Source organism: Oncorhynchus kisutch, linkage group LG12, assembly GCF_002021735.2.
Source record: "Oncorhynchus kisutch isolate 150728-3 linkage group LG12, Okis_V2, whole genome shotgun sequence".
In the NCBI taxonomy this organism is placed as follows: Eukaryota; Metazoa; Chordata; class Actinopteri; order Salmoniformes; family Salmonidae; genus Oncorhynchus; species Oncorhynchus kisutch.
Window position 1 is genome coordinate 20,216,195 of NC_034185.2, and position 25,096 is coordinate 20,241,290.

General features: G+C 43.8%; 1 protein-coding gene across 1 annotated transcript in view; it reads left to right on the forward strand.

Moving 5' to 3' along the window:
- Nucleotides 1-18,685, forward strand: part of LOC109900668 (laminin subunit alpha-4) — a 34,750-nt gene extending 16,065 nt beyond the window's left edge. The window contains exons 11-40 of the mRNA XM_020496397.2: nucleotides 444-555; nucleotides 822-986; nucleotides 1,120-1,313; nucleotides 3,036-3,152; nucleotides 3,746-3,894; nucleotides 4,247-4,388; nucleotides 4,488-4,581; nucleotides 4,682-4,798; nucleotides 4,936-5,121; nucleotides 5,330-5,469; nucleotides 5,641-5,805; nucleotides 6,588-6,733; nucleotides 8,043-8,205; nucleotides 8,423-8,556; nucleotides 8,708-8,879; nucleotides 9,051-9,182; nucleotides 9,295-9,437; nucleotides 9,612-9,741; nucleotides 9,846-9,983; nucleotides 10,094-10,227; nucleotides 10,398-10,553; nucleotides 11,108-11,261; nucleotides 11,460-11,653; nucleotides 11,797-11,986; nucleotides 14,397-14,552; nucleotides 15,049-15,208; nucleotides 15,811-15,941; nucleotides 16,040-16,133; nucleotides 16,543-16,662; nucleotides 16,942-18,685. Of these exons, the coding sequence (XP_020351986.1) occupies nucleotides 444-555; nucleotides 822-986; nucleotides 1,120-1,313; nucleotides 3,036-3,152; nucleotides 3,746-3,894; nucleotides 4,247-4,388; nucleotides 4,488-4,581; nucleotides 4,682-4,798; nucleotides 4,936-5,121; nucleotides 5,330-5,469; nucleotides 5,641-5,805; nucleotides 6,588-6,733; nucleotides 8,043-8,205; nucleotides 8,423-8,556; nucleotides 8,708-8,879; nucleotides 9,051-9,182; nucleotides 9,295-9,437; nucleotides 9,612-9,741; nucleotides 9,846-9,983; nucleotides 10,094-10,227; nucleotides 10,398-10,553; nucleotides 11,108-11,261; nucleotides 11,460-11,653; nucleotides 11,797-11,986; nucleotides 14,397-14,552; nucleotides 15,049-15,208; nucleotides 15,811-15,941; nucleotides 16,040-16,133; nucleotides 16,543-16,662; nucleotides 16,942-17,087 (4,374 nt within the window). The 3' untranslated portion in view covers nucleotides 17,088-18,685. The remainder of the gene's footprint in view (nucleotides 1-443; nucleotides 556-821; nucleotides 987-1,119; nucleotides 1,314-3,035; nucleotides 3,153-3,745; nucleotides 3,895-4,246; nucleotides 4,389-4,487; nucleotides 4,582-4,681; nucleotides 4,799-4,935; nucleotides 5,122-5,329; nucleotides 5,470-5,640; nucleotides 5,806-6,587; nucleotides 6,734-8,042; nucleotides 8,206-8,422; nucleotides 8,557-8,707; nucleotides 8,880-9,050; nucleotides 9,183-9,294; nucleotides 9,438-9,611; nucleotides 9,742-9,845; nucleotides 9,984-10,093; nucleotides 10,228-10,397; nucleotides 10,554-11,107; nucleotides 11,262-11,459; nucleotides 11,654-11,796; nucleotides 11,987-14,396; nucleotides 14,553-15,048; nucleotides 15,209-15,810; nucleotides 15,942-16,039; nucleotides 16,134-16,542; nucleotides 16,663-16,941) is intronic.
- The last annotated feature ends 6,411 nt before the right edge of the window (nucleotides 18,686-25,096 follow it).

Genomic DNA, 25,096 nt, shown 5'->3' on the forward strand with positions numbered 1-25,096 from the left:
CTTCATCACTCATCTAACTCACTCACACTCCTCCTCCTTCCTCCTTTCATAGTTGACATTTCTCTGGACGTGAAATAAAGTCCAAATACAAAAACCAACAGAGTTAATTCATACTAATTCAAATGTTTTTGTTGCATGCTTCGTAAACAACTAGTGTAGACTAAAAATTGAAACTATTTAGCAGTCTTCTGGCTTGGGGGTAGAAGCTGTTCAGGGTCCTGTTGGTTCCAGAACCAAATCTCCCACTACTCGATTTAACATTTTAATGTTAACATCTGTCACGAGAGACTAAGGTTATACAGTTCAGTTATCTCTGAGCCATCAAATGTTTTAGTTGAGCTTGTAGTGGTGGTGTCCAGAATGTGTCATTGATTTTTGTTTTCTGTGGTGTTTTTCATGTCTTGACTATGTAATTAATCTGTGTGGTGTTTGCTGTGGGCCAGGAGAGTGTAGTGAAGTCCTTGGGGGACAGAGTGAATGACGACACACTACAGAGCTTCACTCTGGCTGATGAGCTGACAACTAACCTTACCGCCCTCAAAGTGCTAATTGAAGGTATTGTTAAGCCTGCTAAAGATACACTGCTATGCCTCTCTGAGCCCCGTACACCTCCTAGGTATGTTATAAATGTTGATATATGATATCCAATTACTTTTTAAGCCCGCCTTGCCTTAAGATTTAAATCCAAATCACCTTTGCTGTATTTCCTACTGCCATCCATTGATCAGCACTTGTTTATGAGGGTGCTTTTGGTAATGGAGCCTTTGCCATATCCCAGCCTTCCTTCCCCCTGTGCTCTGTGTCGTTTCTGTGTCTCACAGAGATGATCAGTGACTGGAAGCTGTACAGTGTCCATCAGGATCTGGACCCAGAGATCATCATTCAAAAGACAGCTGTTGCAGAGTGCATGGTGGCCTGGATGAAGAAACTGGACCTTTCCCCACAAGAGCCCATCGCCACCGATGAGTCAACCGAGGCCCACGACCGTGAGAAAAAACGCACACACTCACACATAGACACATCTACACAAAGAAAGACACACGCTACAGATGTGTTATAATGGGGAGGTAGAGACAAGCTTTGTGGTCTTGTGTATTTACAAATGTCTGTGTTGTCCAGTCCTTAGACGCATGCGTCAGCTGGAGAAGAAGCTGATCAGTACAGACAGCCGTGTGGCCCCGGTACGGGAGGTGCTCTCCCGCTTCACCAACAAGCTCTCTGAGGCCCAGGAGATCCTCCAGAAGGCTGCCAACACTGTCCAGGAGACGGAAGACATGAACAAAGCCAACACAGTCAAATTCCAGAAGAGTGAGGTAACTTCCCACGACCCCGGGGTCAGCTTGGACTAGAGCGTGCCGTCTGGAGCCTCTCTCCTCCTGCCTCCCCAAATGCCTCTAGCTGACTAACTGGCTGCCTGACTCCTTGGCTCTCTGCTTGCCTGACTCCCTGTATCTCTGCTTGCCTGACTCCCTGGCTCCCTGTGTTTGTCAGCATGGTTTCGTTACCACAGCTCACTCTGATCGCTAGTCACTTAAACAATGCCACTTTAAATAATGCCACTTTAATAATGTTTACATGTCTTACATTACTCATATCATATGTATATACTGTATTTTATACCATCTATTGCACCTTCCCGATGCCGCTCGGCCATCGCTCATCCATATTTTTATATGTACATATTCTCATTCACCCCTTTTTGATTTGTGTGCATTAGGTAGTTGTTGGGGAATTGAAAGGTTACTTGTTAGATATTACTGCGCTGTCGGAACCAGAAGCACAAGCATTTCAATTCACCCGCATTAACATCTGCTAACCATGTGTATGTGACCAATAACAATTGATTTGATTTGATAGCGCCCAGCTAAAGAGATCAGTGCAGCTCCAGCCTGCTCTGAGGTGCATCAGTACCGTTTGCCTTTATCTTCCCTCTGACTGTTGCAGGAATTCAGCTTGACTTTATCACTGGAAAGCAACAGTTCATCTCCTTCCAAGGAATAGACCAGATATTCCCTCTCTGCCATACAGTATAGGGATTGTAGTTGTTCCCAACATCTGCCAGAGAACTCAGTTACCCATGGTATTTAGTAGTAGAGAACAATAAGACAGAAACAGCTATTAAGGATTGTTAGGAGGCACAAAGTGGGGGGTAGATACATTATTGTATAACACAAGCGTAACCCCATAGCCCATATAAAGAGGATATTCCCCTTAGAGTTGAATACCCACAGCTACTTGAATGTGTACAGTAATTTTGTACAGATCCTGAACGTTTCCTCCGTCTGAGGCATGAGGCTAGTTAGACAACTGAAAGATTTTAAATAATAGATCCAAAATACAATACAACAGGCATGTTGTTCCTATTCATTATGGTGTGAAATCCTGAGGATTTATACCAGAGACTGGCCCTGTTGTCATGTACAAATTGACATTATGGGCCTATTGTGGTTGTGCTGTAGTGAAGGCTGGTGCGAGGAGCAACCAGCTGCTGCAGTGAAGGCTGGTGCGAGGAGCAACCAGCTGCTGCAGTGAAGGCTGGAGATAGGACAACCAGCTGGTGCAGGGCTGTATGTGTGTGTTATCTCCTTGATCTGGGCCTCGGCTTCAAATCTATTCCGTGAATGGTGTACTGTCCAAACAGGAGGCAGACCATAATCTGGGGCTCTTCCTTCCCATAGCAGATTAGTCAACACAAGTCGTGGCAGGAGAAACACAGCCAGGGTTACTATGGGGGAAAGAGAATGTTACTGTACCATACTCATAACTGCTGCCAACACATATCTCTCTCTTGCCTCTTTAGGGCAAAATACAAGTTGTTAAAGGGAGCTCTATAAATGAAATGTTGATGTTCTGCATCGATTAGGCTTGCAGCTTTCATTTGACATTTGAAATGATTCTACCTATGATTTATGTACTTTTATGATACAAGTGTTCATATGGGAGAGATACATAACCTGTACTCTCTACACAATGTATATTCTCGGGTCTCTACAGTAGTCAGAGTATTCACTAATCCTGTCCACTCTCGCTCCCAGGCCAAGCAGCAGGAACTGATAGAGAACCACAAAGCTGTGAATGACACCTTGCAGATGGCTAAAGACCTTATCATGGACACTGAAAAAACTGTGGCCAAGATGCATCTCCTGGTGCAGGTAAGGCCTGTTCTCGGCCTGTATACTCTTAGGAAAAAGGCTTCCAAAAGGGTTCTTCAGCTGTCCCCATAGGATAACCTTTTTTGGTTCTAGGTAGAACCCTTTTGGGTTCCATTTAGAATCCTCTGTGGAAATGGTTCTACATGGAACACAAAACTATTCTACCTGGAACCAAAAAGGGTTCTTCAAAGGGTTCTCCTATGAGGACAGTCGAAGAACACTTTTAGGTTCTAGATAGAAAAAAAAGGCTAAGAGTGTACACACCATAGTCACTATTAACCTGCTATGCCTGAAAGCTTTGTGTTTTGGACCCCCTCAATGAGGTCGTCATGTAATGTTTCAGTTCATGTGTTGAATATGGACTGACAGGGAGAGTCCCATGTACTGGTCTATGCATTCCATAACAAATTTAACAGACAGACAAAATGAGAGACTCATTTTTGGAATTGATTGGGATCGAAAAAGCCACTGCTTCTTTGAACAATTCCCCTTTAAGTCAATTGCCTCTCTATTGGGTTACTCAGTAGGGAAATATAATCATTCAGAGGTAATATTGTCAGTTAAGTCCTGGAATGGGGTCTTTGTCTGTGTAGAACGTGACTGAATACCACGCTGCGATCGACGGTGCCAGCAAGGGGCTGCAGGAGAAGACTGAGGTGCTGCCCCTGACAGACAGAGACCTGGTCCTGAGAGCCCAGGACCACGCAGAGGACCTCCAGAGTCAAGCGGACGAGCTGGAGTAGTGAGCAATAGTGATGTTACATAGTAGTGATCTAATCATTGCATCACTCTAAACACTCCTCCTTAGTCCATTATAAATGCACATCACATTGTAGAACCAACCAACTACTAAGTACCACTACACTTGAATATCCTCTACTCCATGATAATGGACACCACATTCAAGATACAAAACACCCACTGAACATGTTTATCCAACACGGGATAAAAGCACCATTGAAAGGCCACCCTTTAATGTACAGTAGTAGCACCAGTTAAAAGTAGGCCAGCACTTCAGCTATGTTCCTTATCCTCAATGCTTTACAAACATTCTAACCAGACATTGATTTTGTGGTATGTTTCTTTTCACCTAGTAATCTGAAACGCAGTGATGCCAACGGCTTCGTGCAGAAGGCTCTGGTTACAGCCAATGTGTACAACAACATAGTCCAGTACATCGAAGAGGCCAACATCACTGGACTGACAACAATGGATTTAGCAACAAGAGCTGAGGATGTAGGTTGTCTGAAATGCACAATTAGCTACATATCATATATTTAGGCTACTGTACAGTGATTTTCGCTTGGTAACCTAAAACTGTGCTGTCTATGGCAGGCCAGCGATGGGATCAACACCCAGCTGGGGTTTCTGAAGACCCAGAGTGAGAATGTCTTCAAGGAATCTGTTTCATTGCGCAATGAGCAATTCGGTATAAAACATTTTCTGGTTCAGCAATGTTTGATTATTGTTAGAGACTAGTTTGTACAGGTTATCCTCAGTGAGGATGCATGTGTGAATTATCTCCACAGAGGTTGAAGCTGAGGTTCTGGACAAGATGAAATACATTGAGGAGACCAAGGAGACCATGGGGGATTACACCAAAAAACTAGCGGTAGTACTGAAAGATATCAAGGGAATTGAGCCAGGTAAAACACATTATTTTTCTGGCCCGTAGCCTATCTAGGGTCTCTGACATACACATCATTGTATTCATTTCCTTTCCAAGGTTGCTCTCATCTCTTTAGTCAAATTTTTTGTTCTGAATTCCACTCTGACCTTCCAGGCAGAACCACCAAGCGTCTGGAGCTCACAGAGGAGGTGGCTGAAGGCACCCTGAACCGGTCAGTGGAGGTCCTGCAGACCATCACCCCCATCCACGAGAAGGTGGAGGAGTGGGCCACCAACATGAAGCACCAAGATTACTCTGCTGCAGCCTTTGACCGCGCTGTAGTCTCTGCTGGGGAAGCAGGTACAGTACACCCATACAGACAACAGCATTTCAATCCTCAACAGAGAAGACTTCATGACTAAGCATTACACTGAAACTAGTAAGTGTAAAACTGAACAGAGATTCTCAGAAAAAAATGCTCTGTGGTTGTGGTGGCTTAATAGAAAAAAGTAGTTTAATTATTGTTGTAAATTGTCATCTTCCTCTCCATCTATGGTGGTGTTTTTAGTGGAGAACCTGTCTGAGCTGGTCCCTGAACTGCTGCATAAGCTGCGTGTGGTGGAGGAGAAGAACCAAGTGAACAATGTGACCACTAACATCATGAGGATCAGAGAGCTCATTGCCCAGGCCAGGAGTGTGGCCAAGAAGGTCAATATTATCATCTTAACAATCACTATATCACAACCGAAATGTACGAAATGTACTTTCAACCACCTATGATGAGTAAAATTCTATTTAGTCTCACGTTACTATAATCTCAAGTCTTGTTCGTAATCAAGGTCGTATGACATGGATATATCATGTTTTGTCACACCATAGGTCCAAGTGTCCATGAAGTTCAATGGTCAGTCATCGGTTCAGGTGCAGCCCCACACCAACCTGGAGGACCTGAAGACAGTGACCACCATCAGCCTGTTCATCAGGGTGGACCCAGATAAGGACCCTATCGAGGACCGCTTCATCTTCTATCTGGGAGACAGAAATGTGAGGATGCTTGGGGGAGAGGAGGGACAGGGAACAGGGAGCAGGGCTGGTGCTGGGTTCAGCAGCTTGGCTCTTCTATAAAGCAGATATGTTTGTCCTGTATAGCCAACTCGTGATGTCACTACCATGGGAGTTTGCCATACAGCATAAACACATCTGGGATCAGGATAGCAGCATAGAACACAATGGCTCCTGTGATCTGACTGAGGCATTGTTCTGTTGTGTGCAAGAAGTGGGTGGGTGGGAGGAGAGGGGTGCAGAATGGCCCAGATCTGCTATTGAAACTTCCCAGACTTGGACCCTGAGGACAGCCTGAGATGAAAGGGAGAGCAGCTTGTGTGCAGATGAATGGTTTGTTGTCATTATGTGAGCAGGAGAGGCCTTTGAAAGCAGACGGTTGCCGTTTTTGAAAGGTGTCCAGGAAACCCCTGTTAACAATAGTGTGTGCCACTGCCTTCAAAGTCGGGGATCCTTTACATAAATGGCGTTAACCCCCACCCATAGGGGCTTATTGACAGCAGGGCAGATCTCTCCTCTCTGGGCCTCTCTGTTCTCATTAACGATGCTGCTTACCCTGGTGATTCTGCCACTGCTGTAAATTAGGCAGTGGTGTTTCCTTAGAAATGGCACTCTCAGTGACCATTCGTTGGTTTTATGAAACCAAAGATTTGGATGCTTTGCTTTTCCTGAAAAGAGCACAGGCAGGGATTCCATATTACAGTACATGCATTGTATGTTTTATAAAACCTGTAACCTTGGTTTTTGTCCTATATATCATGTAGGGTAGGAAGGACTACATGGGTCTGGCAATCAAGAATGACAACCTGGTGTACGTCTACAACCTGGGAGAGGAAGATGTCGAGATCCCACTTGGTTCAAAGCCTGTCAGCCAATGGCCTCCAGTCTTCAACCTCATCAAAGTGGAGAGGTACAAAGGAGTATTTCCTAAGAAACAGATCCACACAGATTGACTCTCATATTCTGGAAGCAGATCAGTTAATGCTTGATAGACAAGACTTCTGTCGTGTCTGCTGTCATGCCATACGTGTTTGGCATCATGACTGACAACCAATGACAAAGGACTTGGCTAAAGCACATACAGTACAGACAGAGGTGGAAAAAGTACTGAATTGTCATACCTGAATAAAAATAAAGATACCTTAATATAAAATGACTCAAGTAAAAGTGAAAGTCACCCAGTAAAATACTACTTGAGTAAAAGTCTAAAAGTATCTGGTATTAAATGTATTTAAGTACAGTGGTGGAAAAAGAACTCAACTATCATACTTGAGTAAAAGTAAATGCTATACATCAAATTCCTTATATCAAGCAAACCAAACAACACAATTTCCTTTATTATTATAATATTTTTCTGACAGCCAGGGGCACACTCCACCACTCAGACATAATACAAATTCTTAGTTTGTAAATTAAGTGAGTCCGCCAGATCAGAGGCAGTAGGGATGACCAGGGACGTTCTCTTGATAAGTCTGTGAATTGGACCATTTTCCTGTACTGCTAATGTAACGTTTGTCGTCCTCGTCTGAGGAGTATGAAGGATCGGAGGACCAATGTACAGCGTGGTACGTGTTCATGATGAATTTTTTAAACACAGAACACTAAAACAAAAATAACAAAGAGAATGACACGAAATTAAAAAGTCCTGTCTGGTGACATACACAAAGACAGAAAACAATCACCCACGAAACACAGGTGGGAAAAGGCAATGTCTCTTAATCAGAGACAACTAATGACACCTGCCTTTGATTGAGAACCATACCAGGCCAAACGCAAAACACAACATAGAAAAACGAACATAGACAACCCACCCCAACACACGCCCTGACCAACCTAAAACAAAGACAACAAAAGAACTAAGGTCAGAACGTGACAGCTAAGCATTGAAATTGTAATGAGTACTTTTGGGTGTATGTATGGAGTTAGAAAGTACATTATTTTCTTTAGGAATGTAGTGAAGTAAAAGTAAAGTTGTCAATTGTAAATAGTAAAGTACAGATACCCCAAAAAGCTACTTAAGTAGTATTTTTACTTATGTACTTTACACCACTGAGTACAGATCTGCGACCAGGCTAAAGGTCGTCCATCCATTCACACAGTCAATACATCTGTCTAGTCTAACCACTCACAGGGAGCTAGGAGGCTGATCTGCCCATGCAGGAGGTAAGGGTGTTGATGTGACTGATTATTCACGCTGCTTTGTGTCTCTGTTTTGACAGGTTGGGCAGACATGGCAAAGTGTTCCTGACCGTACCCAGTCAGACATCCACAGACGAGCAGAAATTCATCCAGAAGGGAGAGGCCTTTGGCACTGACTCCCTGTTCGACCTGGATCCTGAAGACACTGTCTTCTTTGTGGGTGGCGTCCCCGCTGATGTCAGGGTACAGTATTACTTTCTAACAGGATATGACACCAGCCTCTGATCAGAGTTCTGTGGCATTGGCGAATGCATAGCAGACTGTTTTCATCATACAGTGTTGATGTAACCTGTACTTCACACAAGACCCATTGACACAGCAGGATTGAATCAGTATTGCAATGATTCTGTATTTATGCTTCCAAGATAAGATTCTGAATGTTTATTTGTTTTTCTTGTAGCTTCCACCTGCACTAAGCCTAGCTCCTTTTGTGGGCTGCATCGAATTGGCCTCTTTGAATAACGATGTCATCAGTATGTACAATTTCAAACAGACCCACAAGATGGATGTAGTTTCTTCAACACCTTGTCCCAGGTATGATATACTGCATCTTGTCCAAACATTTTTGTTGGGAACTTTAGATATTACCCCTGCCTTTAAAGAGTCCACGTCTACATCTGAGGCTTGTTCAGAAAAGTAACTTAATGTTGACTTAAATCGAACATTGTTTTCTTTGCCCTATCAGGTATAAGCTGGCATTCTCACAAAGTCGTATCGCCAGCTACCTGTTTGACGGAACTGGATATGCCCTCATCAACAACATGGAGAGGAGGGGTAAATTTGGCATCGTCACCCGGTTTGACATTGCTGTTCGGACAGTGGCAAACAACGGCATCCTGTTACTCATGGTCAATGGGGTAAATATAGCAACAAAAATGTCACCTTTATATTTGAACAAGCAACACAGTCAGTCCGTGATGCAATGCTATGCCTTGTAATACTTCAGAGAACATAGAGATTTACCAATAATTGTTCTTCATCATGTAACTGTGAACAATTTTTGAGTAATTCTTCTATCTTCTTTCCAGGACAACTTCTTCATGTTGGAGTTGAAGAATGGCTTCCTACGTCTCATGTATGACTTTGGCTTCAGTGGAGGCCCGATCGTCATGGAGAGTAACTTACCCAAACTACAAATCAACGACGCAAGATACCATGAGGTAAATCTAAATCAGCCCACTCCCTTTGTGTCTGCAGGGGTGTGCATTCTACAACTGTGAGAATAAAATAAATGTCCTCAACAGTAATCTAATCTACGCTGTTTTTTTATAGGTGTCAGTGATCTACCATTACTCCAAGAAGTTCATTCTATTGGTGGACAAGAGTCACGTGAAGTCCATGGAGAACGAGAAAAAGACTCTGCCCTTCTCTGATATCTACATAGGAGGAGCCCCCTCGCAAATTCTCCTCTCCAGGTGAGTTGTCCAACCAACACCACAATCATGTACTTTCTCACACCAATCCAAGGACTTTGACAGAGGTATAACCTTAAAAGCAATTGACAATTGTAACACAATATCAACAGATTATAACATTGGCATTAGACAGCTATGCCCTATGAAACCATGAGCCTGTTCCCTCTCCCCCAGGCCTTATATGTCCTCCCTGGTTGGGCTGAAGGGCTGTGTGAAGGGCTTCCAGTTCCAGAAGAAAGACTTCAACCTCCTGGAAGAACCTGGCACTATTGGCATCAGCAGCGGTTGTCCTGAGGAGTACTTTGTATGTACTGTAGTCCACATTAAACTCTACTAGACAAAGCATATACAGAATCAACAGAACTACAATAGTTGACAATATCCCTGTTGTGTCATGGATTGTCACAGATGTCCCGTAAAGCCTACTTCACTGGAGAGAGCTACCTAGGGTCTGCGGCAAAGACATCTCCTTTCGACTCCTTCGAGGGAGGCCTTAACTTCAGGACACTGCAGCCTACTGGTCTCCTGTTCTACCACAGCGAAGGGGTATACTGATTTATTCTTAAATCAAGAATGCTCTCTTTTTAATATGAGTTCCAAAAGGAACTACAAAGGAAATACAACTGTTATAAACTCTCCTCTGTTTTCTCCTCCAGTCTGATGAGTTTACCATCACCCTTGAGAATGGAGCAGTGGTATTGAACTCCAGAGGCACCAGAGTCAAATCACAGAAGAAGCAGTACAATGATGGAATTACCCATTTCCTGGTAGCTTCAGTGAATAATGACAAGTAAGAATCCAATGCATGGCTCCCATGTACAATGTGGTTTTACAGATTGCCCTGCTGTTAATTAAGGCACTTTGAGATTTCTTCATTTTTGAATGGTTTCTTTGAATATAGAACAGGTTATCATTATTCATTGCACTAATTGGCTTATGAACCCTCTAATGCTATCCTAGGTATGAGTTGGTGGTGGATGACAAAGACATGCATGAGAAGAAACGTCCGACTGCTGCCCCGTCAGCATCCACAGTGAGGAACTTCTACTTCGGAGGCTCTCCCAGCAGCAGCATCAAGAACTTCACTGGCTGCATCAGCTATGCCTACATCAGCAGGTCACACTCTCTCCCTGCCACAGCACTCAGATCACATTAGAAATACATAGACAGGATTGCAACTCAAGTGTCCCCGTAGCCTAATGCATTTGATGGAATGGATTGTCATGGATTGCATCTATATAGAGAAGTCACTTAACTGAAATAAAGCAATTTTATGGGTGAGCTGACCTCGTCCACCACCAGTCAATGCTGAATGTGTTTCTGTAAAGAGCAATTTATTAGCGAGTGAACAAGTCCAAGTTTGCACACTGTTAGTGAGCCTGTTTCCTTTCTCCAGGGACTGCTGTTATGAGAGCATGCTAATTGATCATTTGGCTTAGGTTGGTTGGTGAAAACCTAGCTGCCTAGCTTTATCTATGAGAGGAGGAAAGCCAGGCTCACAAATAGAGCTGCTGTTGAGAGCCGAGTGGGAGGACAAGGAGTGTGTTTCCATGGAGACAGTTGTGTGTGTTTGTGTGTGTGAGTGTGTGTGTGTGTGTGTGTGAGTATCTCTATGGCTCTTATGTCTTTGGCACTTAGATTTTATTCCCCCCCTCTCTCTTTCTCTTCAGACAAGACAGAGACATTGAGCCAGAGGACTTTCAGAAGTACACTGAGAATGTCCAGACCTCTCTACAGGACTGCCCTGTGAAGCGACCACTCGCTGCCCTGTTCTCGAAGCAAAGTAAAAACTCAGCCAAACCCAAGCAGGGCCATACAAGGAAGGTATAAAGACATTAATTAATTTCCATACATGTCAGTGAACACAGTTTGCTACGAAATTTCAATTTTCATTTTTATTCATGCCCATCTTGGTATAATCAATGCGGAAGGGGTACAGAATGAATCAGTGAATATTGAACTAGAGGCATGCATGCATTGAACCACTACTAACAGTCAAGTGACTTCCTTTGTCTCTCAAAGGTGGGCAGAGATAAGTCCAACCTCCCAAAAGGCCTGTTGGGACTGAATAGTGATGACCAGGAGCCAGGAGAGACAGAGGAGACGCCCTGCTACCTGACCCCCAGGCCCCGTGCCACCCGCCATGCCCATCACTATGGGGGCACTGCCAACAGCAGGCAGGAGTTCACAGACATCCCAGGGTCCCTCTCTAAGAGGTACATTGTGGGTACATAGGTTGACCAGAAGTCAACCAGAGGTCAATCCTGAACACATGAACTCCACTTTGGTTTCTTGGTCTAAGTACTAGTCACGTGCTCTCTGGTCTAAGTACTAGTTCTTATGCACCATCCTCCCCCAGGTCTCACTTCTCCCTGTCCCTGAAGACCCAGTCCTCCTTTGGCCTAATCTTTTATGCATCAGATGAGGCGGAGGACAACTTCATGGCTCTCTTCCTGGCCCATGGCAAGCTGGTGTACACATTCAACCTGGGTCAGCAGAGGGTCAAGATCAAGAGCCTGGAGAAGTACAATGATGGAGCATGGCACAATGTAAGTGGATGTACTTATTCCCCACTATCCATACAAAAATACTTTACTTTGACCTCTGACAGTCACATACAGTATACCAGACCTGGGATAACTATAGTTTTAACTATGCTTTATAAAAATATAAAAAACAGGGGAACAAATAGTTGACTACAACTATTTGAATACAGATCCTAAAAACTGAACACAGATTTCAGAAGGTAAGTACTTTTGTAAACTCTTAAATACAGATCTGTGCTCCTGTACTTTTTTTAACTGAAAATTATCTTAATCCATTTGATAATTTGTCAATTTTCACTTATTTTTTAGCTAGTCTTTATAAAAACAAATATATACTGTATATGACCATTTCATAAATTGTATAATTGCGTGATATTAAAGCATTTTGCATACCCACTCCCCCCATCGGTCCACTGCTTTGATTGGTGTAACGGTAGTTAAAAACCACGAGTGTCTATCCAGATAATGAAAAGGCACGTCGTGCATGATCATGAGAAATCATTGTAGCCGATCATTTCACTTCCCTTGTGAGAACCATGAGCTCGGGCTAACTTGGCTTTGCTGTACCCCAGCCGAAGCCTGCCAGGAGCCTACCAAAGGTTGCACCGTGTCCATTACAATGTAGAAAAACACATATCAGCTATCTTTAAATACTTATCCATATTACCGGAGCTTCATCTTATTCTTTCTTACTATTTATAGGGCGTATTCGCAGACACAATTTATGGAAGATGACAATAGATGCCAAAGTCAAAGATAGGCCAGTGGTTTCCTTCTGTGGTGAAGTTTTCCCTAAATCAATGCTATGACAAATCCAGTGCGAGAACAAGCCACAGAGCCAGCTGGCTAATCTTTTGAATATGGTGGAGTTTAAAAAAAACCTGGCAACAACAGATAAAATATTAGCTATGTAGATAAGGTTAGAAAGATAGCTAGCTCGATAAGGTTAGAAAGATAGCTAGCTCGATAAGGTTAGAAAGATAGCTAGCTCGATAAGGTTAGAAAGATAGCTAGCTCAATAAGGTTAGAAAGATAGCTAGCTAGATAAGGTTAGCAAGATAGCTAGCCAGATAAGGTTAGCATGCTAGCTAGCTACGCCCTATCTATTCCCCACACCCAGTTTGTGAATATGTATCAATTGCCTTCATCATTCATTTATTTTTTATTGAACCTTTATTTAACAAGGCAAGTCAGTTAAGAACAAATTCTTATTTACAATGACCGCCTACACCGGCCAAACCCTGACGATGATGGGCCAATTGTGCGCCACCCTATGGGACTCCCAATCACGGCCGGTTGTGATACAACCTGGAATGGAATCAGGGTGTCTGTAGTGACGCCTCTAGCACTGAGATGCAGTGTCTTAGACCGCTGTGATACAGCCTGGAATGGAACCAGGGTGTCTGTAGTGACTCCTCTAGCACTGAGATGCAGTGTCTTAGACCGCTGTGATGCAGCCTGGAATGGAACCAGGGTGTCTGTAGTGACACCTCTAGCACTGAGATGCAGTGTCTTAGACCGCTGTGATACAGCCTGGAATGGAACCAGGGTGTCTGTAGAGACACCTCTATCACTGAGATGCAGTGTCTTAGACCGCTGTGATACAGCCTGGAATGGAACCAGAGTGTCTGTAGTGACGCCTCTAGCACTGAGATGCAGTGCCTTAGACTGCTGTGATACAGCCTGGAATGGAACCAGGGTCTCTGTAGTGATGCCTCTAAGCACTGAGATGCACTGTCTTAGACTGCTGTGATACAGCCTGGAATGAAACCAGGGTGTCTGTAGTGACACCTCTAGTACTGAGATGCAGTGCCTTAGACCGCTTTTTAAGAAAACTTTTAACATAGGCCAGGCCCTGTTGTTACCTCATGTCCCAGCAATAATGCCTTGCATTATGCCTGTGAACACAACACTTCAATTTGTTCAACTTGCCATTGGCTCAACCATCTGCTCAACTTACCCCATGGCAAAACATTTGACTGTATTAACCCACACAGCTACAAGGATGCACTTTCATGCTAGGTTTAAGACCTCATATTGAAGCTTATACAGACCTCATTTGAACAATCTTAAAAGTATCTACTTTTGTTTAGATACGAGCATCATGAAACCTCTAACACAATACATTTATTTGACTTGGTGAAACATCTGTTTCTTGGACCTAACCACTTTTTCTGTGTGGTTTCTTTCTTCATATACTCCATAAAATAATGACTTCCAAAATATTATGTCAAATTATTCATTTGTGTATGCTTTCCTAGAAACAAGGGTGGCTCAATTTACCGCTTTGGCTAAACTTACTCCACTCTCCCCTACAGAAATATATAATTCTATATTAAGATAAACCACTAGTTTTTAGCAGTAAAATACTCCAACACTTCAGTGTGGCAGCTCTGTTCTGTCTCTCCTGCAGGTTATTTTTATCCGTGATGGGAATCTAGGCCGATTAGTCATTGATGGGCTGACAGTGCTGGAGGACAGAGCTCAGGGCTCCAACGTTTCCTGGCACGTCAGCAGCCAACTCTACTTGGGGGGGGTGCCCCCAGGGAGGGCCCAGAGGAACATACAGGTAAGATACACCTCTTAGCACCCAGGGGTAGTACCAGTCAAAAGTAGTGCACTTACTATATAGGGAATAGGGTGCCATTTGTAGCCTAGTAGCCTACTGAAGGCAAATGGAGCAGAATGTTCCAAAGTTTTTACAGTGGAATTCTGGAAACACAAAGCCTGGCCAATAATGTTGAAGTAGGATAAAATAGTTAAGATCCTGACCTCTCCAAACAGAGCATTGCAAGAGATGTTTGGGTGATTTATGGTCCTCTAGTCTTTTCTGGCATTATATGTTCACACTGGGTGCCATCCAAGTATTTTCACTTCAGACTGCTGTCTTCAGATGGTACGGTTCCCACAGAGAACAGGAAACCACCAACGGGACCCCTCTCTGCAAGACCGTATTTGTTAGTGGAACATATTTTCCAGACATTAACACTCTACTCTACTACCATGATAGGTCCAGTCTAGTACTACTCATTTACGCTTCCATGTGCTGTATTTGTCTCCTATAGAGAAACTCTGCATACAGCTTCACTGGCTGCGTGAAGAACCTCCAGCTGAATGGCCAATGGCTGTCCTCCGTGTCCCAGACCTTTGGGGTGACGCCGTGTTTCGAGGGACTCTCCGAGCCGGGGACATACTTCTCCGAAGAGGGCGGATATGTTGTTTTGGGTAATACACAAACACATATTATTCCTCTCAAAGCTCTTCTGGCTTCATACTGTGGTTGAACCATTCCAGATTAATTTGAAGTATGAAACCAAAGGAAAAGCTTTTGAAACATTGATTTGCTGCAATCTTCAGGACATCGTATCGTTGTACACTAATCGTTTTGGCAGGGTCTGGAACTGTTTGGAAACAATGAGTCAATTATATCACACGCCATTTCATATTTCCTCTGGAAAGCAGACAAAACCCTTGGGCCGCTCACCAATCCCCACAAAGACAGTGAAGCAGAGAAACTGTAGTCAGGATAGAGGAATACAATATCCCCAGCACAGCTGTGGTGAAAATTGGGCCTGGTGGAAAATTCGAGGGCACGGAGGACAGTTGCAGACTCAAAACTCTTGGGAGCCGAGCTGCAGCTGTTTGAATGAGGACAGAGCAATTTCACACCCTACTGTGGCCGGCTAAGTTTCACACGTGGACATACCTCATTGGGCCAAAGGGCAGTGAAATATTCCAGGTTACAGACGTTAAAGGGGAGGTTCAGAATACGAGGGGGTTGTAAAGCAGACTTTGCTGAAACTTCTCTTTCCATCCGTCTCATTCAGATGACACATTCAACCTGGGGCTGAAGTTTGAGCTGGTGGTAGAGGTGCGCCCCCGTGTGGCATCAGGGGTGCTACTGCATGTGTACACAGCAGCCGAGGAGTACCTCACCATGTACATCCATCAAGGAGCAGTAAGCCACTAATACAAAGTCATCTGTATTCATTTGCTGATTTTCTATTTTTAGATCTTGGACTTGTCATCAATGCAAGTGTTGTTCTATGCTCACAGGTGATGGTGCTGGTGAACAACGGAGTTCGTGAGTTCTTCACTCAGGTCACTCCTAGACTAGGCCTGTGTGATGGGAGCTGGCACAGGATCACAGGTAAGAGGCTTCCCTTCACTGACTGCCCTGATTTAAACAGGATGGGACCATGATTTATTTACACTGATTGGTCCATGTTATGTAGGTCCATGACGATACCAGTATTGCAATGTTTTTTCCATGTCAAAAAAGAAAAGATGAAGCAGACTTTACTATTTGGTTCCTTTAAAAATCTGCTGTAAATAAAATATTGTGTGATATAGCTTGGAAAATAAACGAATGTGACTGATGACAACATAATGATGTTTGTTTCCAACATTAGGGCTGTTTTCCTAAAGATGTTAAATCCGCTTCACGTTTTGTTTTCTTGCCATGATACTAATGAGTATCGCGATACTGGAATCATCCGGCCCTAATGTTATGTGCAGTGACTGATGTGTGCAGTTCCTTCCTGCCTCCTCGTTCACAGTGATTCGAGATGCCAATGTTGTCCAGCTGGATGTGGACTCAGAGGTCAATCACGTGGTGGGACCACTCAACCCCAGCACCAAGAGTGCCAGGACCCCTGTGTTCATTGGTGGAGCTCCAGGTCAGTAGCAAGGACATGCATCTCTAGACTACTCAACTCTCATACTAGTGGTTAAACACTACTTATAACACCTAATTCCTGAGAACCCATCCACAAATCACATCCAAACTGTAACAACTTTGTATAGGTTGCTGGGGGGTGAAATTAAGAAAAAAAGATCCCATGAACTACATTACAGCTATAGTAGTTTCATCCAATTACTTTTTATGCTGTGTCTAAGTAGTAGCTGTAAGTAGTAATGAATGTGTTTATAATGTTATTTATTATCTATCGTCCTAGAATCTCTTCTTCCAGAGGGCATTGCGACTAGGAGGGCCTACACAGGCTGTATGAGGAAGCTGACTGTGAATGAGAGCCAAGTGAGCTTCAGTAAAGCTGCCCTGGTCAGCGGGGCCGTCAGTGTGGGCTCCTGTCCAGCTGCCTAAAGGGCCTGTCATAACCAATACAGGCCAGCTCTCCAGCAACAAGACTGACCAAATTCTGCTTCATAACTATCTATCCTTGTTGTTATTTGGTCAGAGAATGACCCAGAAATGTAAACCACCCTCCCTATGAATTAGTCTAGTTTCACATGAGAAAAAACTGTTTATCAAAGAGTCTCAGTGCTTCTTTGAAGGACTGCAACATGTGATTAAGGACCACTGCATTTCCAGTGCTCATGTTATAGCCAACTGAAGAAGGCTTGTAAATGCATTTTCATTCAGTACTCATAAATCACACTCCCACTCCGAAGGGACGGGTTTGTTCAGTCTACGAGAGCTGTGATGTACTGTAGAAGTGCAACCAACTCCAGTTCCAGACAATGCTTCCACTACCCTATTTTGTAATCTCAATGTAGCCACATCTTTGTCTTTTCTATGTTTCTATGTTTTTATAATTTTATTTCAAATAATATATATACACTACCATTCAAAAGTTTGGGGTCACTTAGAAATGTCCTAAGTTTTCGAAAGAAAAACACGTTGTTTGTCCATTAAAATAACATAAAATGTATCAGAAATACAGTGTAGACATTGTTAATGTTGTAAATGACTATTGTAGCTGGAAACGGCAGATTTTTTAATGGAATATCTACATAGGCATACAGAGGCCCATTATCAGCAACCATCACCATTCTGAAACTCGTCAGTCTATTCTTCTGAGAAATTAAGGCTTTTGCCCATTTTGAATCTTTTCTTTTTATTGGCCAGTCTGAGATACGGCTTTATTTTTGCAGCTCTGCCTAGAAGGCCAGCATCCTGGAGTCGCCTCTTCACTGTTGACGTTGAGAATGGCCAATGAATAGAATAGCTGTCAGGGGTGTGTACGGGAGGAGAAAGTCAGGTGCAGGAGAGCAGAGTGTAGGCTTTAATTCCGGTCCAAAAATTATAGCACATAAGAACAATAACGTGCCAAAAACACGGAACATAGCAAAAGTATAGCGCCTGACAAAATCCACATAACAATAAACAATTACACACACAGATATGGTGGGGAACAGAGGACTAAATACATGCAGTAATTATGGAATGAAAACCAGGTGTGTAATGGAGAGGAGCCGACTTCAGTGGAAGTCGTGACAGTATCCTTCATTTCTCAGAACAAGAATTGACCGACGAGTTTCAGAAGAAAGTTCTTTGTTTCTGGCCATTATGAGCCTGTAATCGAACCCACAAATGCTGATGCTCCAGATACTCAACTAGTCTAAAGAAGGCCAGTTTTATTGCTTCTTTAGTCAGGACAACAGTTTTCAGCTGTGATAACATAATTGCAAAAGGATATTTCTAAGTGACACCAAACATTTGAACGGTAGTGTATATATTTTTCAAATTTGGGAGAACAAAACAAAACAGGCAGACAATACATAACATGATACAACACAGACAGTAGACTAAAAACGAAGCAAAATAAATAAATAGGTGGTAAGGAAATGGCAGTCACTAGAAGGGGCTATATCAGCATGTAACAAAATAGTCTTCATTGCTTTGTCACCTTGTTGTTTTTCTACATTTGTTCTGCTGAATAAAATGGATCTTCTAAAATCCTTGCTGTTATTAATTTATTCCCCTCCCACATGAAAGACACTGGTCTGATTTACAGATGTGGTCATAAAATATACATGCAGCTAATACAATAATATTATAGCCTTTTCATTCAACATTTTCCATAAACTGACACAGCGAGAGAAAGAGAGAGAGAGGTAACATCTTACTGTCACGCCCTGACCATAGAGAGCCTTTATATTCTCTATGTTGGTTAGGTCGGGGTGTGACTAGGGTGGGTAATCTAGGTAGTTTTTTTTCTATGTTGGCCTGGTATGGTTCCCAATCAAAGGCAGCTGTTTATCGTTGTCTCTGATTTAGGCATCCATTTCCCCACTGTGTTTTGTGGGATCTTGTTTCTGTGTAGTTGCCTGTGAGTACTGCATGAGCTTCACGTGTCGTGTATTCTTTATTGTTTTTTTGTTCGGTTCTCTTCTAATAAATAGATGTCGAACCGATTCCACGCTGCGCTTTGGTCTGAGTATGATTACAGCTACGATCCTGACAGAAGATCCCACCACACCAGGACCAAGCAGCGTGGCTGGGAGATGAAGGTATCCTGGGCTTGGGAGGAGATAAAGGAGGTGAAGACATCCTGGACTTGGGAGGAGATTATGGCAGAAGACGAAAGCCTTCCGTGGCAACAAGGACTCAAGGAGAGAAGGGAGTACAGCGAAGACGCCGGGGTTCGCGGCCACAAAGAAAGCCCAAAAGACAACCAATTTTTTGGGGGGGGCACATGGGGTGGTCGGCAGAGCCGGGGTGTGAACCAGAGCCAGTCAGGGAGTCGAAGGAGGAATTCGATGAGAGATTCCGGAGAGAGGTGGTAGCGATGAGAATGCTGCAGCACAGGCGTGCTGAGGAGCGTGACACCAGTCTGCACCGGTTTCACGCATCTGGCCCCCTGAAGAGCGTGTCACCAGTCGGGTGCAACCTGTGCACGTCCTGTGTCTGCTCCTCGCACGCGCCCTGAAGTGCGTGTCACCAGTCCAGAGCTTCCGGCGATGGACCCCAGTCCGGAGATTCAGGTGACAGTCCCCGGTCCGGAGCCTCCGGCGACGGTTCACGGTCCGAAGCCTCCGGCGACGGTTCACGGTCTGGAGCCTCTGGCGACGGTCCACAGTCCGGAACCTCCTGCGACGCTCCACAGTCCGGAACCTCCAGCAATGGCACGGCGTCCAGTCCAGGGACGGCGTCCAGTCCCACTCCATGGCAGGAGCCTTCCTCTGCGCCAATGTCCAGTCCAGGCACGGCGTCCAGTACTTAAAAATCATACAGTGTGATTTTCTGGATTTTTGTTTTAGATTCCGTCTCTCACAGTTGAAGTGTACCTATGATAAAAAATTACAGACCTCTACATGCTTTATAAGTTGGAAATTCCTGCAAAATCGGCAGTGTATCAAATACTTGTTCTCCCCACTGTAGATAAAATTAATCACCAACCTTTGATGATCTTTATCAGATTACACTCATAGGACATCATGTTACACAATACATGTATGTTTTGTTCGATAATGTGCATATTTATATCCAAAAATCTCAGTTTTTGCGCGTTACGTGCAGTAATGTTTTGATTCCAAAACATCCGATGATTTTCCAGAAATACTCATAATAAACATTGATAAAAGATACAAGTGTTATTCACAGAATTAAAGATAGACTTATCCTCTATGCAATTGCTGTGTCAGATTTAAAAAATAAATTTTAAAAAGCATAATCTGAGAACGCCTCTCAGTACCCAATTCAGCCAAAGAAATAGCCGCCATTTTGGCGTCAATATTAGTTAGGAGAAACACTATAAATATTCACTTACCTTTGATGATCTTCATCAGAAGGCACTCCCAGGAATCCCAGATCGAGAATGAATGACTAATTTGTTCCATAAAGTTCCATAAATCCCATCATTTAGCCACTTGTTGTTAGCGTGTTCAGCCCAGTAATCCATCTTCATGAGGAGCGAGCACTTCCTCCAGACAAAAACTCAAAAGGTTCCGTTACAGGTCGTAGGAACAAGTCAAATTATGTTTGCAATCAATCTTTAGGATGTTTTTAACTTAAATCATCAATAAGGTTCCAACCGGAGAATTTGATTGTCTGAAGAAAAGCATTGGAACAGGGCATACTCTCTCGTGACCACGCATCATGAGACGGAGGCTCTCTGCTAGACCACTCACTAAAAGAGCTTCTATGAGCTCCTAAAACTAGGATCTAAAGACGGTGACATCTAGTGGAATCCCTGGGAAGTGCAAGCACATTCATAACTATCAGGGATTTGAATAAGCACTATTTTGAAAATCGATTTCTCACTTCCTGTTTGTCTGCCATATGAGTTCTGTTATACTCACAGACATCATTCAAACAGTTTTAGAAACTTGAGAGTGTTTTCCATCCAATACTAATAATAATATGCATATATTAACATCTGGGACAGAGTAGGAGGCAGATCAGTTTGGGCACGCTATTCATCCAAAAGTGAAAATGCTGCCCCCTGTCGCAAAAAAGATAACGCCCAGAGTACTCGCTCCTTCTTGATGAGCCTGGTTTTTTGATGGGCAGGTAGCTACGAAATGTCCCCTCGCTCCATAATATAGAAAGCTTTGGGTGTGGAGTCGGCGTAAGCACTCAGCCGGCGTCAATCTAGCCCTGCCCAGGTGCCTGGAATCTGAAAGAGGCGAGTCGACAGCCCTCTGTGATTCCTCAGAGAACCCGGGTGACGTCGGGTTCACTCGAACATGTAGACTTCGGGGGTCGCTCGCATTTTTTGGAGGCGAGGTGGGAATCGAGGACGAACGAGGGTGACAGGGCATAGATTCTCTCTCCTATGTTCTCGAATCCGCTCATCGATCCGGATGGTCAAGGCTATGAGTGAGTCAAGATCCATCGACAGCTCCCGGGCTGCATGCTCATCTTTGACCACCTCCGATAATCTGTGAAGGAACATGTCGAACAATGCTTCCGGATTCCAGGCACTCTCAGCCGCCAACGTACGAAAATCCACTGCGTAGTCTGCCACACTACGGGAGTCTTGACGTAGCTGAAGCAGTGGGAGCCTCTCTCCCGGACAACGGAGAATCAAACACCTTCCAAACTTCCGCCACAAACTCCTCTAGACGGAGGCAGACGGCGGACTATTGCTCCCACACCGCTGTAGCCCAGGCAAGTGCCCTCCCGGACATCAGCGTTATGATGTACGCTATCCTCGGGGGGTCCGAGGGGAACGAAGAAGGCTACAGCTTGAAAATGAGGAAGCACTGGGAGATAAATGCCTGGCAGGTTCCAGAATCTCCAACATTGTGCTCCGTAGGAGGTAAGCGGACTTCTCGAGACACTGGGATAGGTGACCCGCTGCCCAGTGGGGAATCCACGGAATTGCTCCAGAAAAGTCTCGGCCTCCTGGTCATGGCATTCTGCCTGGGTATGGTCCCTCCATAAGACATTGCAGTAACTCCTTGTGTCGTCCAATGGTGGCTCCTTGCAGGGAGATGGCATTGTGGAGCTGGTCTGTGTTTGCTGGGTCGGTCATGGCCAATTCGTACTATCACGGTTTAGGGAAGACCCAGATGCAGACAGTGTCGAAGTAACAAAAGTTATTACTAGAACAGGGGCAGGCAAAACAAGAGGTCAATGGCAGACAGGTCAGTAATCCAGATCAGAGTCTAAAGGTACAGAACAGCAGGCAGTCTCAGGGTCAGGGCAGGCAGAGGTCAATAATCCAGGGCGGTATGACAAGGTACAGAACGGCAAGCTGGCTCAGGGTCAGGGCAGGCAGAATGGTCAAAACCGGGAAAACTAGAAAACAGGAATTATAGAAAAAGACAGGAGCCAGGGGAAAACCACTGGTAGGCTTGATGGATAAAACGAACTGGCAACAGACAAACAGAGAACGCAGGTATAAATACACAGGGGATAATAAGGGGAGATGGGAGACACCTGGTGGGGGGTGGAGACAAGCACAAAGACAGGTGCAACAGATCAGGGTGTGACACATGATCACTTTCTCCATATTGGAAGGCATTGTTTTCACTTCAAAAGGTTACTCTATATTTGTATTACCAATCTCTGTTGGATATTCACTTTCTGCTTCAATATTAATTAAATGCCTATTTTAAGATTCATATGTAATGCTTTGGAGGGATCAATATGTATTACAGTTTTTCTCAGTTGCTTTGGTGCATTTCTTAGATCAAACGTGCAATTCTTGATACTACTTGTACAAATTCCAAATCATCTAGTCACAAAAGTGTCAGCTTTTTTCCACATTAGCAATTTCTCATGTCATGTTGATCAAAATATAGTAGATGGTTCTCTGTTGAATAGTCTTACCCCTCAAAACATCTAGGCATTAGTTCCTTGCATAAGCCATTACATGCAAAATTGTTTAACTATTTGTCATAAACTGTCAAGCATAGTTTTACACATTTCTATTAAACCTTTTGTACAAAAACGTGAATTAATGAATCGTGCAGGTGAAATTGACCCTCACTCATGAAGGAATATAAAGTGTTAGTTCAACCAACAATCAACCAGTTGTCTAAATTGCTCAAAGGTGCATCTCATGAAGAATCAATTGGCAAGCATATATAGACAGACCACAAAACAGAGTTGCAATTTTCCAATAATGGATGGACCAGGAAACGAACAGGGTCAACAGCCAAGAGGAGGAAGAAGAGGAGCAAGGTCGAAGGCAAAACAGAGGAAGAGGCAAAAGAGGACATAGGCGCTAATCTGATGACATAAGGGCCACTATTGTAGATCATGTTGTCAATCATGGCCTTACAATGGCTGAGGCGGGTCGAAGGGTGCAGCCGAATATTGGGAGATCAACCGTGTCCACAATAGTTCAAACGTTTCGAAGAGAGAACAGATATGTCCACCAATGTAACACTGGTACACTGTTACAGTGTACGGTTACTGTATATAAGCAGTATACTGTTTACTGTATACATATTACAGTAGTCCACTTGTATTTCACAGCATACAGAAATATACTCTATACAGATACATACTGCACCTTACATGCACCCACCTGTATGTTTTCCAGTAAAATGTGTGTTCGCATAGTTTTTGTCTATGTGAAAGTGTGCGATGCATCACTGCATTTTTCCCCACATAGGACTGCAAGATTACCTCAAACCGGTGGCAGAGGACGCCTTTTCACACCTCAACAGGAGGAGGCTATTTGCACCATGGTCCTAGCAAACAATGCCATGAGACTCAGGGAAATACAAAGGACCATTATAGAAGACAACGATGTCTTTGAAAACATCCATACGGTTAACATCTCAACCATCGACAGGGTGCTGCATAGAAACCAGATGAGTATGAAACAGATGTACCGTGTACCATTCCAAAGGAATGAGGACAGAGTTAAGGAGCTACGGTACCAGTATGTACAGGTAAAACATATATCCATGTAACTACTTTACAGCAACATTTTATAGTGATACATAGTACAGTAAGCATAAACTGCACACATTTCCATTGCTGTGGAAGGAACATGCAATATATGTACATTTTATGTCACTCTTCCTTACCAAAACAAATTCAACTGTGTGTTCTGGGATATAGCGTATAATGGAGTTGGAATCAAGTGAACCCTCTCACAACTTTGTATACGTGGATGAGGCTGGCTTCAACCTGACCAAATGCAGAAGGTGGGGTCGGAATATCATCGGTCACAGAGCTACTGTGGATTTGCCAGGCCAACGGGGAGGAAATATCACCATGTGTGCTGCTATTTCGGAGCATGGTGTCCTAACCCATATCCCCCTTATAGGGCCATACAACACCCAGCATCTACTCAACTTTTTAGAGACTCTCTACAGGGCTCTCATCCCTGATGATGAGAGGGTTCTGTTTAGAGAGGATTTGCCAAAGTATGTGGTCATTTGTGATAATGTTAGTTTCCATCGATCAAACATGGCAATGGTTTGTGACCCACCCGAGGATGCTCATAGAATTCCTCCCACCTTATTCACCATTCCTTAACCCAATTGAGGAGTTCTTTTCAGCATGGAGGTGGAAGGTTTACGATCATCAGCCACACACACAGATGACCCTGCTGGCTGCAATGGATGCAGCATGTGAGGACATCACAGTAGACGCCTGCAGAGGATGGATAAGGCATTCCAAAAGATTCTTTCCACGTTGCATTGGAAGTGAAAATATCCGGTGTGATGTGGATGAGAATATGTGGGCCGACAGACAGGAACGTCTGGATGTGTAGAGACAGCACAACAGTGCTGCGGGCAAAGTTGTGCCTTAGGGGTGGTTTCCTGTGTTTCTTTCTAATTTAGTTTTTTTTCCTTTGTGCCCCTTGGGTTGTCCAGTCACTTTCCATCAATAACCCACATACAGTAATATGTAAATAGTACTGTTGAAATTGATATATGCCATAGAAGTGCAGCCTTGTG